At 36.0% G+C, this 16,561-nt stretch overlaps 1 protein-coding gene across 9 annotated transcripts in view; it reads left to right on the top strand.

Annotated features, from left to right (window-relative positions):
• The window catches only part of ACSS3 (acyl-CoA synthetase short chain family member 3), a 262,694-nt gene that overhangs the window by 138,374 nt on the left and 107,759 nt on the right, over positions 1-16,561 (top strand). For all 9 annotated transcript variants that reach the window (XM_053585747.1, XM_053585742.1, XM_053585745.1 and 6 more), the window contains 2 exons: positions 4,812-5,000; positions 7,887-8,021. In XM_053585747.1, the coding sequence (XP_053441722.1) occupies positions 4,812-5,000; positions 7,887-8,021 (324 nt within the window). The remainder of the gene's footprint in view (positions 1-4,811; positions 5,001-7,886; positions 8,022-16,561) is intronic.

Genomic DNA, 16,561 nt, shown 5'->3' with positions numbered 1-16,561 from the left:
TATCTAATAAAGTGTAACTGTCTTAAAAAATTATATTTCTAGAAGTTTATGTTATATGAAAATACATTCCTGAAAGATTCTCTTTCAAAATACAGTTTTAGTATCAGGCCTTATATGCAGTTTTAGAATAACTGATTGTTTTCACAGATACTTTTCTGAACTCACAATTAATGTATGGCTAAAGTAATAAGTTACGTTTTAAAGTTTTAATCTTTTCAATGGCTTTGTGTGTGTGTACAAGTAAAATAAATAAAAATAATGTTTGTCTATGTATATATAGATGTATGATTAATTCAACTTGTTTAAAAGTAAAATGCAAGTATTGTAGACATCTCATTTTATGGGAAATTCTAAATATTCTCAAGAGCATGTCATTTATTTCCAATTTTAATAAAATGTTTCCTCAAATATTATAGCTGTCCTCTATATTCGTTTTGTTTTTTTGTTATTAATTAGTCTAGAGTTTGGTATTTTTGTACCTAAAATATGTCTTCCTTTGTATTTTCTCTCATATGTTTTCTTTTCTTTTTTTTTTTTTTTTTTTTGCAGTTTTTGACTGGGGCTGGGTTTGAATCTGCCACCTCCAGTATATGGGGCCAGCGCCCTCCTCCTTTGAGCCACAGGCGCCACCCTCATATGTTTTTCTCTGAAAGGGCCCTGAGGTGACCCATGATTGCTGTCTTTTTACTATAATTTGGACACCAACACTATCTTTTTCATGCAAGCATGATTTTCCTTGGGCGGGAACCCTTGTTATTTGTGAAGCAGGTGCTAATTTACTCCTTAGAACATGACCTTTGGTCAATTATGGCTACATTTTATATTTGTGCCATGGGCATTGGGTTATAAAATCATTTGTACTAAGCCAAAGATTGCTTTTGAATGAAGATTTTCTAGAAATAATATAGAAAGTTTTATTACTTTATTTTTCATTATTTATATCAATATGCTTTCATTTTGTAACTCTGAAATTTAAAATGACATATTATCTAATGCTATTTTACACGGCACACAAACTTTATGGACACCCTGTATATTATATATATTGTATATAAACCAAACATAGGTGTATACCATTTTACATTATATAAATTTCTGTTGTTGTATTTTCTTAGTTTACCATTTTTATTCATACATATGATTCTCTTTTCTTCTGAGACTCCAAATTTATTTGGTTTAAGGACCAACCATGTCTTCCTTATTTTTATACCTGAGGACTTGATCTTAGTGTAGGAGCTGTAACAGATGGTATGTAAATTGAATCAGTGACAAAATATTAGTATTGGTACCCTGTTTTCCTGAAAATAAGACATCCTCCACAGGAAAGATAAGACGTCCCCTGAAAATAAGACCTAGCGCCTCTTTGGGAGCACACCGGGGAAATAGGGTATTAGTATTAAAATGGCTTTAAATTAGTACCAAAATAGTGCATATAATTTCTAGTGGGAAGAATCAAATACATTCTTATATTTACATAAATATATACATTAATTTTTTGGTTTCTTTACTAAGCCTTTACAACTTAGTAATCCTGACGTTAGCAGAGTGGCGGTCTCATGCTAGCTGGCCATTATTATGTGGAATTTGTATCACCCATGATTTTAGATTGACAGTCAATTTTAGTGGTCTTTACTTGTATAAAACCATTAATTTCTTTATAAATTTGTTTAAAAATTAAAAATGTACAAAGAAGACCATGATTTGGGTGACTGGCACATTATTTAACTTTTCTTCAGTTAGAAAATTAAGGATTATAACTATATATTTCGACTATGTGTTGAAGTGTTTTCCTTTTTGATAATAATAGAAATTATAAATCTATACTCAGCATATATGGTAAGATAAGATCATGTCATCTAACGAAAAAATATTTTTTCTCTTTGATAATTTTCCATCTGAAAGTAATAACCAGGTGAACCCCATAATAGCTGTATTGAATAGGCTTTGTGTTGAAGTTTCAATAGCACTTGAGTGCCTATGATATATTTCCCCCACATTTTCTCATACATAGTATACTTAGGTTTACAGGTTACAATGAAAAATTTTACCAGAATGACATTTATCCCTGGAAACTACTGAAAAAGAAATTTGCACTATTGATTATATAAAACTTGTTTGTAGACCAACTTGGCTGTGGCCACATGGTCTCCATCTAGTGGTTGTTCTGGCCTGCTGCAGCCTAATTTGACTTTGAAAGTTTTCATGATAATGGTTGATGACTCAGCTGCCTTCAAAAACCAATTATATAACGGAGAGATGTGAGTGGATGGGAGAAAAATCAATAGATGATATATATTACATTTTGTCTATGGTTAGGGATCCATGGTGTAAGCACATAACAAAATAAACAGGATGTAGAAGAATGTTTTTTGAACTCAGAATGAAAAATAATGATGCAAACTTTATGATAAATGCCCTAGGATGCTCAGCTGACCATCAGGTCCATTAAGTTGCTGTCTTTCAAGAATATAGGCCCACTGTTACTAAATCTCTCAATTTTTTTCTAGAAAATGTGGAAGTCTAGATTTGTAAATGAATGCTACTAAATTTAATAGGTTGGCGGCTCCAATTTACATACACCTTGGGGTCACATTTAGTCTATAATTTATCATTTTGAGATCTTTGTTTCAAGAAAGATTTGAATATTTTGAACTTGTTTTTTCAAAGGAGGTTAGAAAAGTTGTGGAAATCTTCCAGAAACATTGTGAAATGACCAGAATGTAAAATTATCGAGTTACGGAATTATTGCTAGTGTGAGTCTTGGTTGAAGTTTTTTTTTTTTTTAATTCAACAACAGGCTCTATTCAACATGCTGAGATTACAGCTGTGAACAAAACTCTCCTTCTGAGTCTCTCTCAATGCTATTCCTTAAATGAGAAACCCAGTAACACACCATCCTGGAATATGTTCAGTTTCTACAGGGATGGCACACTGAGATGTTTGGATAAGCTTTTCAGTTTTGGTCTTGATTCTTGAGCCCACATAGAATTTAAGGTCATAATTCTTAACAACTTAAATGTATCTTTCTCATAACATTCTGCTGGGCAGCTTTAGAGTTCTTAGAACATAGCACTCAATTAAAGAGTCTGCAAATGTAAGGGAGAAGAAACACTGAAATAGTTTCTTACTTTTTCTCTTTCACCAGGGCCCTTAACCTTGACCACATCTTTTCCTATCTGCACAAAGGAAGTGAATAAAAAGAAAACAGAAAAAATGGTCAGGATTCAGAATTCTTTGAACTTGTTCAGAAAGTAGGAGAGCCAGAGTGAAATGAAAGGGACCACAAATAGCCATATGTCCTAATTTCTCCTCTTGAGCCTCCTGTGTCCATGATGGTGAACAGTCACATCAAAGATGAGCCCCAGTCCCTCCTGCTGCCCACCAGGCCCCGAAAGTCTCGTTATCCCCCGACCGCCCCCACCACTGCCTTCTTGCAGGTTTCTACTCCAGCCCTCGGGTCTCCTTGCTGTTCAGTAATCGTATCACATATGACATCCTTTGCCCCCTTAGTAATGTTGCTCTTTCTGCCTAAAACAGTATATTCATAGATATCCAATATGCTCAGCCTTTTAAATGTATTTGATACAATTTCATATCTTAGTGAGATCTTACCCTGATTGTCCCATTGGGAATCACATCCACCCTGTCCCCCGCACTTCTAATCCTCTTCTCTCTGCTCTGCCACCCTCCGTCTTAGGGTTGATGACTGTTTACTAGAATACATATTTACTTATTTTTAATGTTTATTGCTTGTTTTAAGTATTTCCTCTACTAGAAGACAAGTACCCAGAGGGTAGAGATTGTTGTCCTGTTGTGTTTACTAATCTGGTGTATCCGAAAACAGTGTCTGGCATATAATAAATACTCAATATCTATTTTGAAGTGAAGAAATGTTGAACTACTTATTCACTTATGTCTGGGCATACCTCCCACAGCCTGCTGTAATGGCCATGGAAAAAATTCTTGCAACAATTTTTTCCTGTGTGGACTTATGATCTATTTTGCCTTTATTACTAGAAGTTACAACAATACATGTTAAGAGGAAAAAGACATTTGTATGTTTGGTCCCCAGAGCACATAGTAAAGTAAGAAGAGTTTTGTATGTTTGATCCAAAGATAGGGGTAAATTACTTTGTATAAGTAATTAGTATTGAAGAAATAAAGAAAAAATAATTGGCTTGAGGTAGCAGAAAGAGCGAAGTGTCTGAGGTCAGAAGACCTATGATGCCATTTGATAGGCATAGGCATAATAAACCATAGTCTCTGACCTTGGTTGATTATGTCTGAGCTTGTTACCTTATCTCTAAGTTGTGAACAATAATATGATAGAATCTCTCTTACTTGCCTTATATTTTCTTTCTTAATACCTACTTGTTTCCTCCAACTGTTAACCCAACATATATCTAAATCTGTAAATATTTTATTTTTCTGTTCACTTGACAGATTCCCCCTTACACAAGAAAGCCTCACACAAGAAAGCCTCACACAAGAAAGTCTATATCTTTCCTTTTCAGTGTTGTGTTACCAACTCTAATATTGCTCAGTAAATAATGAAGGAGTAAGCAAATTTATATCATGACATTTACACGACATAATAATAGCAAGTTGGTTTGTAATCAATGATTGTAGTAGAGTTTCCTGTTATTGTTGTCATCACCTAACTACTATTATCATCATCAATATGTTTAACTCAGATTTCCTTTATCTACTACCACGGGGGTGATTATCTTTTAGCACTACTGCCTTGATTTAGAAGTTGAGTGAGATAATACAGAAAACACTTTTGCTGATCTCATGGTTTTTTTTTATAGGTCTCTAAGCTGGCTGGTGTTTTGGTCAAGCATGGCATCAAGAAAGGTGACACTGTGGTCATCTACATGCCCATGATCCCACAGGCAATATATACGATGCTGGCATGCGCAAGGATAGGAGCCATCCATAGTCTCATATTTGGGGGATTTGCATCCAAAGAACTGAGTAGTCGCATCGACCACGTAAAGGTACATGCTTTATTTGGGGAAATCAACTTGTAGCTATTATAGCTATAGAAGTCTATAGATAGGCACCACTATCTGTGTGTGAAAATGAGAATGATCTGGACTTAGGTATTCCTTTGAAATGGGAGACTTTAAATTTTTCCTTTGGAATACATTAACCAAACCTTTGTCTTAAGTCCGTCCTGTGTGTAAGACATCTTACTGTGCTTTGAGGAATATCAAATGTACAAATGAGATAAAGTGTAAGCCTTTCAAGTTAGCTCATCATATATATGGGTATATAATATGACAAAAAGAAATAATATCTATTATTCAATCAGCTTATATTTATTAAGCTTTTGCTACATGCCTGATGCTGTCCTTGGAAATAGATAATAAATAATTCTTACCAAATGTATGGGACACATAATTAGTTTTATAATCTATATACTTCTAGGAAGGGAAGTTTAGCACAGTGGTTGAGAGAGGGGTGTCAGGGAGGGGTCTCAGGTCAAATGAGGTACTAAAATAATTAACTTCATGTATCTTGTAAAATATTGAGATATTGGATTTAAATCACTTAGCACAATGTCTGGAGCATAGTATTTGTTTTAAAAATGTTAACTATTATTAATCTATGAATTTAGAGAGCAGACATGAGCAGACTTTCTTCTGTAAGTGACTAGAGAGCAAACATTACCTGTTTTTTTTTTTTTTTGCAACTACTCACCTCTGCTGTTATGACGCAAATGCAGCCTTAGATAATGCACAAACCAACAGGCGTGTTTATTTTTCTACTTTTTAATTTCAGATTACTATGGAGGGGCATGTTTGTTTTTTAATGCAATGTTATAAAAACAGGCTCTGGATTGCGTTTGGCTCTGAACTGTACTTTGCACACCCCTGATTTACAGGAAGAAACATTTGCTTTTAGCTGGGTGGCTGAAGGTGGCTTACGGAACAAAGTAAGAGCTGACTTAGATCTTAGCTAAGATTCAGCTAGTTGAAGAAAATGATGTAGTGAGATTCATACAGGCAGAAAAAGAATGTGCGTCAACTATTATGTCAATGAAATGGTAAAATTCATTTGGGGAAACAATAGGCTGATGTCTCCAACGAGGGAGGGAAGGTAAGTGTGCAAAGGCAGGTTTTGGCTGAACTGGATTCTGTAGCTCTCGGCCAGGAAAAGTGTTTGAACAGGGAAGTGCCTTATTAAGAGGAAATAAGTCTTACAGTATGATGTGAGTAGGGGAGAAGCTAAAGATACGACAAAAGACTTAGGTAGCTGGTCCATTTGTGAAGCAATGAGCAAAATGAGGATAATAACAACAGTGAGAAGATTAACAAAGGAAGATCATTATCCTGGTAGGAGATGGTTGACCTTACTACACACACACGCACACACACACACACACAAATTCATGCTATAGCACTTGTGGAATTTTCATTCATAACACAGACATGCACACACAATCACATAATCTTATTAAGAAGTTTAGGCAATAAATGGGCAAATCAATTAGGCAGGTCAAATTTAAGGAGAGTAGATATAGATAAAGTTATAGATCTGAGATATTTGGATGAAATTAATACATAATTAAAATCAAATAATTTTAATGTCATTATTTTCAAATAAATAGCCTTAAGAAAAATTTTATTTTAACAGATGGAGATAGATATATTCTAACAAGTCAGTCTAGATCCAATACAATCTCCAATAAAAATCTGTTAATAGAAATATGAAAAGGATTATTTTCCCACAAGTCTAATTTTCGACTTTATTAAATTATCAAGTTCCAATATATTCTCTATATGTTCTTATTTGATATATAGCTTACTTTCATTTCTTCATAATTCTAATTTTAGGGAACACTATCTAGAGCTATTTTTGCAAGTGTTACAAATATTGGAATGTGAATTATATTCAAATGTCTGACCTTCAAATATAATAATAAAAGAAAACAAGATTTTTTTTCTGCATCTCTTCCCTTTTTTTTTTTAAGGACAGCTTAGTGTTGTGGCAAGGAAAAAGTTCTTCAACCAGACAGGCCTGGCCCCCTTTCTGCCTCCACCACTTGTTACCTGGGGCAAGCTGTGTAACCACATTGAGCCTCAGCTCCATGAATCGTAAATGATATTCAAAAAGCACACAGTACTATACATGTGCATGTTTAGCATATTATAATCCTTCTCTAGATAAAATGTATTATTACCAGAAATCAGAATTCAGGAATGCATGCAATACCTGGGATTGATTATCTGTCTTCTAAGTAATTACCTGATACCTTTGGTTTGGATTTCTTAGAAGAAACAATGTACTTTAAAAAAATGAATACTCTTATCCCTGCAAGTTAATGAGAATTATGGCTCAATTTCACACATGTTTATTGAAGACTTACGAAATGGCGAGCGCGGAGCAGGTATAGGAAACCCAAAGATAAATGACATCCACACTTGGCCCTGGGCAGCTTACTATGCCGTGGTGGAGATAAATGGATACTTTAATTATAGCTGAACATTTGAGGCATGCTCAAATGTATTGAGGGAGGGAGATTAACCCAAACCCTTACTGGAGCCTCTGCAAGTGAGGGGCCCAAGGTTTGCACTTTACTGGTTTATGGCAAATCCACTTGATTTAATGAATTCTTTGGAAGATATTTTGTACAGCTCATACTTATAAGCCAAAAGCGTCATTGTATAGTTTTGAATAGGTAAGTGAGATTTGTGATAAAGTGGTTAGGTCTGCAACAATTACAAAAAGGTTTATTGGTTTTTTTAGGCTATTTATCCAATAGAGAACAGAATCATTCAAACTTTTTTAGAAATGCTCACTTGCCAGCCTGCACTTGAAATATTGTGATTACTTTACTTAGGATTATTAATGCTTTCTCCATTTTTTTAAAATTGTAGCCCAAGTTGGTTGTTACAGCATCATTTGGCATCGAACCTGGAAGGAGGGTTGAATATGTGCCCCTTCTAGAAGAAGCACTACAAATAGGACAGCACAGACCAGACAGAGTTCTCATTTATAATCGTCCAAATATGGTAATCTGAATACTGAACTTGTTTTTTGCTTATAGTAATGTGCTATGGATGATTTTAGTTTTGACCATTTGAAATAGACCCTTGATTTATAAGCTGCTAAATATACTGCTGAATGTCATTGCTATTTCCACAAAAAAGATGGGAGTAATACTTACGAACTTTATGAAAAATTAGCTGAAGACCAACAGATTGAAATGCAGAAATGAATGTGATATTGATTAATTTGAATTGGAGTCTATGTATAGTGCTGTTGTGTTGCTCTTTGTTAGTTGAGGTCAGAGGTGGGGGACCTTTTCATGTTAAGCATTAATTAATTAATTAAGCTTTACAGTATTAATTCAGATGTAATCAAATAAAGCCACATTCAAGAAACTTCAATTAGATATACTTAAAAACGTACATTATTTTGTAAAAATCTAACTATTGTTAGATTCCTTTCAAAATATAAAAACTCTTTGTTAATTTTAAGACCATTATACATAATGACTTTGTTGTATCTGCTTTTTGTTGGAAAGCATTTGAATAACTGGTTGCAGCATGAAGGTCCATAGTTACAGCTGATCCTCAAGAGGGTGTTAGTTATTTGTGCATTTTGATTTGGGGAAGGTTCACAGCAATAAGTGGTTGAAAAGGAAGAAAGCATTTTGGGGGCATGTTACTGAACGTATGAGTATTCTACCACATTTTTTCCATATTTTAATTGGATCTTTCTTAGCATCAAACAATGACTTTAAAATGTTAGGTACTTGATCTAATACAAGGTGAGGGGTAGGTGAATGAGGGTTGGGGAGGGGGGCAGAGGGAGGGAGATGAGGGTCTTGGCGTATGACACACCTTTTAGGGACACAATTATAAGAGGAGCTTTACCTAATAACCACAATCAGCGTAACCTAATTCTTTGTACTCTCAATGAATCCCAGACAATAAAGAAAATATGTCATGTACTGAAAGCTCAATCAATTCCATCTATAGTTCTTCAGGTGTTGTGGTGATATCAACTAGGTGCTCAATCAGAAGTGCTGATTTGAGTGTGATGTCAAGATTCTCAAGGTCAGTGAAGCTTCCATTAGATTCTCTAATTAGTAGGTCTATAACAGCTCCATATCCTTCAAATGATTCATATAGACCATCCTACTCATCAATGACCTTTTGCTAACTGGGAAAAATGTTCATCTGAAATTTCCTTTTAAAAAGAAGTGTTTTGAAAAATACAGCTTTCTTCAAAATGCTTGGATTTTTTTGACATGTATAGAGTTAGTTTTACCTTCCAAAGAAATATTCAAGTTATTTTAATTTGACATCATATTACACAGAAATGCTGTCTTCCTATAGAAATTTTCTTTCAATAATTTACTTTGCTGATTCTGTTCTTTATAAAATGTAGCTGTCTGTTTTCGTAGAGAGAAAATTTTGGCTAACACCTGTCGCTGCAATAGCCATTGCGCTTTAGAATGATCCTCAAATCCACACTGAATACTTCATGGTTCAACTTTAGCAAGTTACAAAACTGATGCTGCTCATTGCATTTGCATGAATATAGTTGACAATACTTAGAACTTACTGTAAAGTGTCATTTAAAATAGTAGCTTTGGCACAGAGACTTTGCTAATGCAAGATACAATGGAAAGAAATGAGAGCATCTGAATCAGCCAGTACTTTTTTCATGGTTTCCTGTCATAGAAGGTGCACCGTCCGTACACTCACTTAATTTATCAAGTTCAGTCCAACTTCAGAATATTTATTTTGAAAGTTAGTGAAGATATCTATTCCCGGTATTTTGTTCCCAGGAATGCCCAAAGTAGTAATTGTTTGTAGTAAAGAAAATCTTCTGTTATGACACCAATGAAATAGAAAATATGTGCCATGCCAGTCATATCAGTGGGTTATTTGCTTTTGAAATATTGCATGAAGTTCTTAAGTTGAAGGCTATTTCGTATTGTCTATTGGTTACATTCTCCTTGAAAGAGGCAGTTGTTTGTACTTTGAAACCTTATCCAGGTCTGAGCATTCTTTCACAATCTTTTCACCACTGAATGGCTTCTCTTTCTCCTGGGTATTTAAGCTACTTTGTAAGTTGCTTCAGTGGCATTATTTCCAAGTTTTTTGCTGCTTGAGAGACCTGTCATTGATTCTGCTTTTTGTCTTTTAATTTCTGCAATATAACCTTTGGTGCCTCTCCCTGTAATTGAAAATATATGTGGTCCCTATGAGCGCTCTAATGCTGATAAGCAATGAATTACTTTAATACTGGTGTTGAAGTATCACAAAACAAGCATATTTTCTTATCTTTAGTGGAAACAAGGTAATATTGCAATTCCCAAACCTCATTAAAAAATGTTTTCTTCCTTCGATGTTCTTTTGGTCTTCTTTGATATGATGAGATATTAAGCAGACAGAATTAAAAAATACTGTCAAGCTGTGCAACTATTCACAAATTTCACTTCAAAGAGAAATGCAGTGTAGTGTTGTCAAAAGCTGCTAACAGACTGGTGGATTTGACCCTCATAAACTCTTCAGCAACCAGCCTCATGCAGTAGAGGCGCCCATCAGGTGGGGGAATTAGAACTAAATCATTAGCATAGTGCCACCAATTTAGCCTGGATGGCTTATTTATGTTCTAATTGTACCAGTTAATCCATTAGGATTATTTCTTTAAAACTTATCTTATTCTTTGGTACTTTAGGTATGTTCATTTTAAAAATGAAATAAAAATATAAAAGACAAACAAAAATGTATTAATAAAAATAAAAGGATTTGTTTGGTGAAATTTAGATTCCGTGGAAAGGTCACATTTAGGGACCCAGAAGGCTACAGGTTCCCATCCTGGTTTAAATTATAGAAAGAAAAATAACTCTAATAGACACTAATTGATTACACACTGTATGATTTTTAAGACATCGAACAAGCTAAATGATATCATTATTCCTATTTTTAAAAATAGAAAGTTAGCGAACATAGAGATAAAATAACCTCCCCAGCTGGTAAGTGCTCTGACAGCATGCATGCTTAATCACATGGCTATCTCCCCTCCTGGAGAGGTGTGATTAATCTGCATGCATAATGTCTTTTTAAAAATTCATTTAGAGCAGAAATAAAACTATGTTCAAGAAAACAAAATATAAAAATTTGAAACAGATAAATTATTCTGTGATCCCTGAAGCAAGAAAAAGCAGCATAATATGTCAACAAATACATTTTACAGTACTTTTTCTAATAACTTTGACCTGGTTTCTACACCTATGCAAGTCTCCAGCTATTTTTAATGAAATTAGCTCAGGTGTCTGCAAGATAGAATTTTTTATTTTGCAGAAGTGAAATTACAAGAGTGCAAGGAATCGTGTACAATTTGTGGAACTCTTGAGATTATCTTCTGAAAATACTTCAATGGCGAGATAGGAGAACAGTGTTAAGAGTATGTCATTTTGATTACCACCTAGCAATTTCATTACCACATTAAGCTCCTGTGTAAAGTTTTAGTAGTCTGTGGTTCACGAACTGCTGCACTCAATGATTTTAATGTTCTTACTGTCTTGAAGAAGAATTTCAAGTTTCTTTCATATGACCTCAATCATATTTTTACAAAAGGATTTGTTGCCACTCAAATCAAGAACTGCAAAGTCAGCGATAAAGATGGCTGTGGAAAAGGTTGGAGGAAGGGCAGAAACACACCAATACAAATTATATTTTTGTGAGCGTATGTGTGTTATTCACACACGGGTAATTTCATATAGAATCTGTAAAAAAGAAAAACGTATGATGTATTACTCTCAATGCTTATTACTTCTTATTTAATTCTTAGTGTCACAAACCAAACTGAGTAATGGAGAGGTCATAGCCCAAAGTCATGGCTAATAAGCAGTGGAGCCAGAATTTGAACTCTCGTTTGATGAGCTTAAACCAACAAAATATGTGCTATTTCTTTCACTATAACATACGGATTTTTTTTTTTTTTATTGTTTGGGATTCATTCAGGGTATAAAGAATTAGATTACACTGACGGCATTTGTTAGGTAAATTTCCTCTTATAATTTTGTCCAGCCCCCAAGATGTGTGCCATGCTCTGTGACCTCCCCTCTCCTCTCCCCGCTCCTTCATTCCTCTACTTCCACCATATATAAGGTCAACTACGACCTTCATATTAGAGTCGATTGGATTCCTGCTTCTCCATTCTTGTGATGCTTTACTAAGAAGAATGTGTTCCACCTCAATCCAGGTTAATACAAAAGATGTAAAGTCTCCATCTCTTTTAATGTCTGAACAGTATTCCATGGTATATATACTACAGTTTGTTAATCCATTCCTGGGTTGGTGGGTATTTAGGTTGTTTCCAAATTTTGGCAATTGTAAATTGAGCTGCGATAAACAGTCTAGTGCAAATGTCCTTGTGATAACATGGCTTTTTTTCTTCAGATGCCCAGTAATGGGATTGCAGGATCAAATCAGAGGTCTAATTTGAGTTCTTTGAGGGTTTTCTATACTTCCTTCCAAAAAGACTGTATAAGTTTGCAGTTCCACCAGCAGTGTAAAAGTGTTCTCTTCTCTGCACATCCACGCCAGCATCTGCAGCTTTGGAATTTTGTGATGTGGGCCATTCTCACTGGGGTTAGGTAATATCTCAGGGTAGTTTTCATTTGCATTTCTCTGATGATTGGGGACGATGAGCATTTTTTCATACGCTTGTTAGCCATTCATCTGTCTTCTTTAGAGAAGGTTCTATTCATGTCTTTTGCCCAGTGATCTATGGGATTGTACTGGGATTGTTGGCTCTGGATATGGTTGTCAATGTTCTCTGTTCAGATTTTTCATGCAAGTCTCTGCACTTTCCCCTTAATAGAGATCCGGCTCCTTCACATCCCAGTCACAAGCTTGAATTATCCACCGCCCCCCTCTTTTCTCCAGATCCTTTCCTCTGCCATGGCATAGATAAGGGCCTTAGATGCTCTTGTCCTTTATATTAGGCTTGCTGTTTGGGCAATAATTAGGCCCTGTGCACTGGCTTTACTTTGAGTTTGGAGAGATACAAACTCTGATGCTCCAAGTGTCTCATTAATCGGGATTGTACTTTTGCCAAAGGAAGCAAAAACTTGGCTACCGCTCCTACGCCTCAGGCATGCGTTGACAGAATCAAAGGAATATCATATCAGATGTCCCTTGCACTCTTTCACTACTGCCCTTTAGGATTTATAACAATCAGGAAAGACATGACTATAGAAGTAAAGGCATTTACAAAAGCTACATGTTTCTTTCTTTCTCTCTTCACTTTGTCAAATCTCCTTAACCCACACCTATGTTTCATAGCCTCCAGAATAACCATGTATTCCAGTCCTGATTTAGAGGCCCATACAAATCGTCAATTTGTAATTTTTTTTGTGATCATTCAATTGACATTTTTTCATTTTTAAGTGTGGTTAGTTTTTGTTGGTCTCTAATTCTGATGTCAAAAGATGATAATTTAAAATTAGTTGCTTTTGGCTGGGCATGGTGGTTCACGCAGGTGGATTGCCTAAGTTTATGGGTTTGAGACCAGCCTGAGCAAGAGCAAGACCCCATCTCTAAAAATAGCCACGCATTGTGGCAGGTGCCTGTAGTTCCAACTACTTGGGAGGCTGAGGCAAGAGAATCGCTTGAGCCCAGGAGTTTGAGGTTGCTCTGAGCTATGACACTAGAGCACTCAACTGAAGGTGACAAAGTGAGACTCTATTTAAAAAAAAAAAAAAAATTAGTTGCTTTTATCTGATGCTTAAAAATAAATGGAAACCAGGGACCCTCACAGAACTCCGGAAGAGCTGTGCAGGGACCCTCCCGGATCTCTGGAAGAGCTGCCCCGTGACCCACAATTGGCACCCTCCTGGATCTCCGTAAGAGCTGCGCCCACCCAGACCCCGGTAAGAGCTGTGCTGGGACCTGCTACCCCACCCTCCGGGCCTCCCCACGCCCTGACCAGAAACTCTGGGAGCTGCGCATCCCATGTCCTCCCTCCTGTACCCTCCCTGTCTCCACACTACCTGCTGGTCTGGCCAGGGACTCTGGTAGCTGCGTGTCCTCTGGAGCCCTCCCTGCCTCTACGCGGAGCCCTTCTCAGGGTAGATCAGGGTAGATCAACTCCCCCAAGGAACAATGGGGCAGATACAGCACAAGATCCCATGCACAAACAAATAGCTGAGATGTCAGAAATCGAATTCAGAATCTGGATAGCAAATAAGATCGAATTAGAATTCCAAGCAGTAACCCAAAAGATGTCTCAAGAATACAATGTTGAAGACAAAGCTTTCAAACGCTCCCAAACTGTCAGAGAGGAAGAGAAATGGAGGGCAAAAACAGATCACTCTGTCAGAGAGCTCTGCGATAATTCTAAGAAAACCAATATTCGTCTTATAGGGATCCCTGAAAGCAATGAAGTGGCTTCACGAGGCACAGGGTCTCTTCTCCATGAGATTATGAAAGAGAACTTCCCAGACACACCAAGAGATTCTGAATTTCAGATAGCTGACAGTTTCAAGAACTCCAGCACAACTGAACCGAATAAGACATCCCCTAGACACATCATAATCAATTTCACTAAAGTTAATATGAAGGAGAAAATTCTGAAAGCAGCCAGATGAAAGAAAACCATTACCTACAAGGGGAAGAATATTAGAATAACTGCAGATCTCTCTGCTGAAACCTATCAAGCTAGATGAGGATGGTCATCGACTTTTAATCTCCTAAAACAAAATAACTTTCAACCCAGGATCCTGTATCCAGCTAAACTGAGTTTCATTTATGATGGAGAAATTAAATACTTTAATGACATTCACATGTTGAAGAAATTTGCCACAACTAAACCAGCTCTCCAGGATATTCTCAGGCCTATCCTCCATAAAGACAAGCATAATCCTCCACCACAAAAGTAAACCCACCCAGAAAATTTTGATCAAATTCCAACTTCCACAGTCACAAAAGGATTAAAAATGTCCACCGGACTCTCAAAGGCTTATCAATATTCTCAATTCATGTGAATGGTTTAAATTGTCCTTTAAAGAGGCACAGGTTGGGCTGATACAAAAACTCAAGCCAGATATCTGCTGCATACAAGAGTTGTATCTTACATTAAAATACAAATATAGACTCAAGGTGAAGGAATGGTCATCTATACTCCAGGAAAATGGAAAGCAGAAAAAAGCAGGCATTGCAATCCTATTCACAGATGCAATAGGCTTTAAACCAACCAAAATAAGGAAGGATAAGGATGGATGCTTCACATTTGTTAAAGGTGATACTCAATATGATGAGATTTCAATTATTAATATTTATGCACCCAACCAGAATGCACCTCAATTTATAAGAGAAACTCTAACAGACATGAGCAACACGATTTCCTCCAGTTCCATAGTAGTTGGAGATTTCAACACTCCTTTAGCAGTGCTGGATAGATCCTCCAAAAAGAAGCTAAGCAATGAAATTTTAGATTTAAACTTAACCATTCAACATCTGGACTTAACAGACATCTACAGAACATTTCATCCCAACAAAACTGAATACACATTCTCATGAGCCCACGGAACATACTCCAAAATCGACCACATCCTGGGCCACAAATCTAACCTCAGCAAATTTAAAAAAATAGAAATTATTTCTTGCATCTTCTCAGACCATCATGGAATAAAAGTTGAACTCAATAACAACAGGAATATGCATAACCATACAAGAACATGGATGCTAAATAATATTATGCTGTAGGATAGATGGGTTATAGACGAGATTAAGAAGGAAATCACCAAATTTTTGGAACAAAACAACAATGAAGACACGAATTATTAGAACTTCTGGGATAGTGCAAAGGCAGTCCTAAGAGGGAAATTTATAGCACTGCAAGCCTTCCTCAAGAGAACGGAAAGACAGGAAGTTAACAACCTAATGGGACATCTCAAGCAACTGGACAAGGAAGAACATTCCAACCCCAAACCCAGCAGAAGAAAAGAAATAACCAAAATTAGAGCAGAATTAAATGTAATTGAAAACAAAAGAATTATACAATAGATCAATAAATCCAAAAGTTGGTTTTTTGAAAAGGTTAATAAAGCAGATAAACCTTTGGCCAACCTAACCAGGATAAAAAGAGTAAAATCTCTAATATCATCAATCAGAAATGGTAAAGATGAAATAACAACAGACTCCTCAGAAATTCAAAAAATCCTTAACAAATATTACAAGAAACTTTACTCTCAGAAATATGAAAATCTGAAAGAAATCAACCAGTACTTGGAAGTACCCCACCTACCAAGACTTAGCCAGAACGAAGTGGAAATGTTGAAAAGGTCTATATCAAGTTCTGAAATAGCATCAACTATACAAAATCTCCCTAAAAAGAAAAGCCCAGAACCAGATGGCTTTACGTGAAAATTCTACCAAACCTTTAAAGAAGAACTAGTACCTATATTACTAAACCTCTTCCAAAATATAGAAAAAGAAGGAATACTATCCAACACATTCTACAAAGCAAACATCTCCCTGATCCCTAAACCAGGGAAAGACCCAACAAGAAAAGAAAATTATAGACC

Source organism: Nycticebus coucang, chromosome 3, assembly GCF_027406575.1.
Source record: "Nycticebus coucang isolate mNycCou1 chromosome 3, mNycCou1.pri, whole genome shotgun sequence".
Classification (NCBI taxonomy): Eukaryota; Metazoa; Chordata; class Mammalia; order Primates; family Lorisidae; genus Nycticebus; species Nycticebus coucang.
This window is presented reverse-complemented; position numbering and strand designations above follow the sequence as displayed.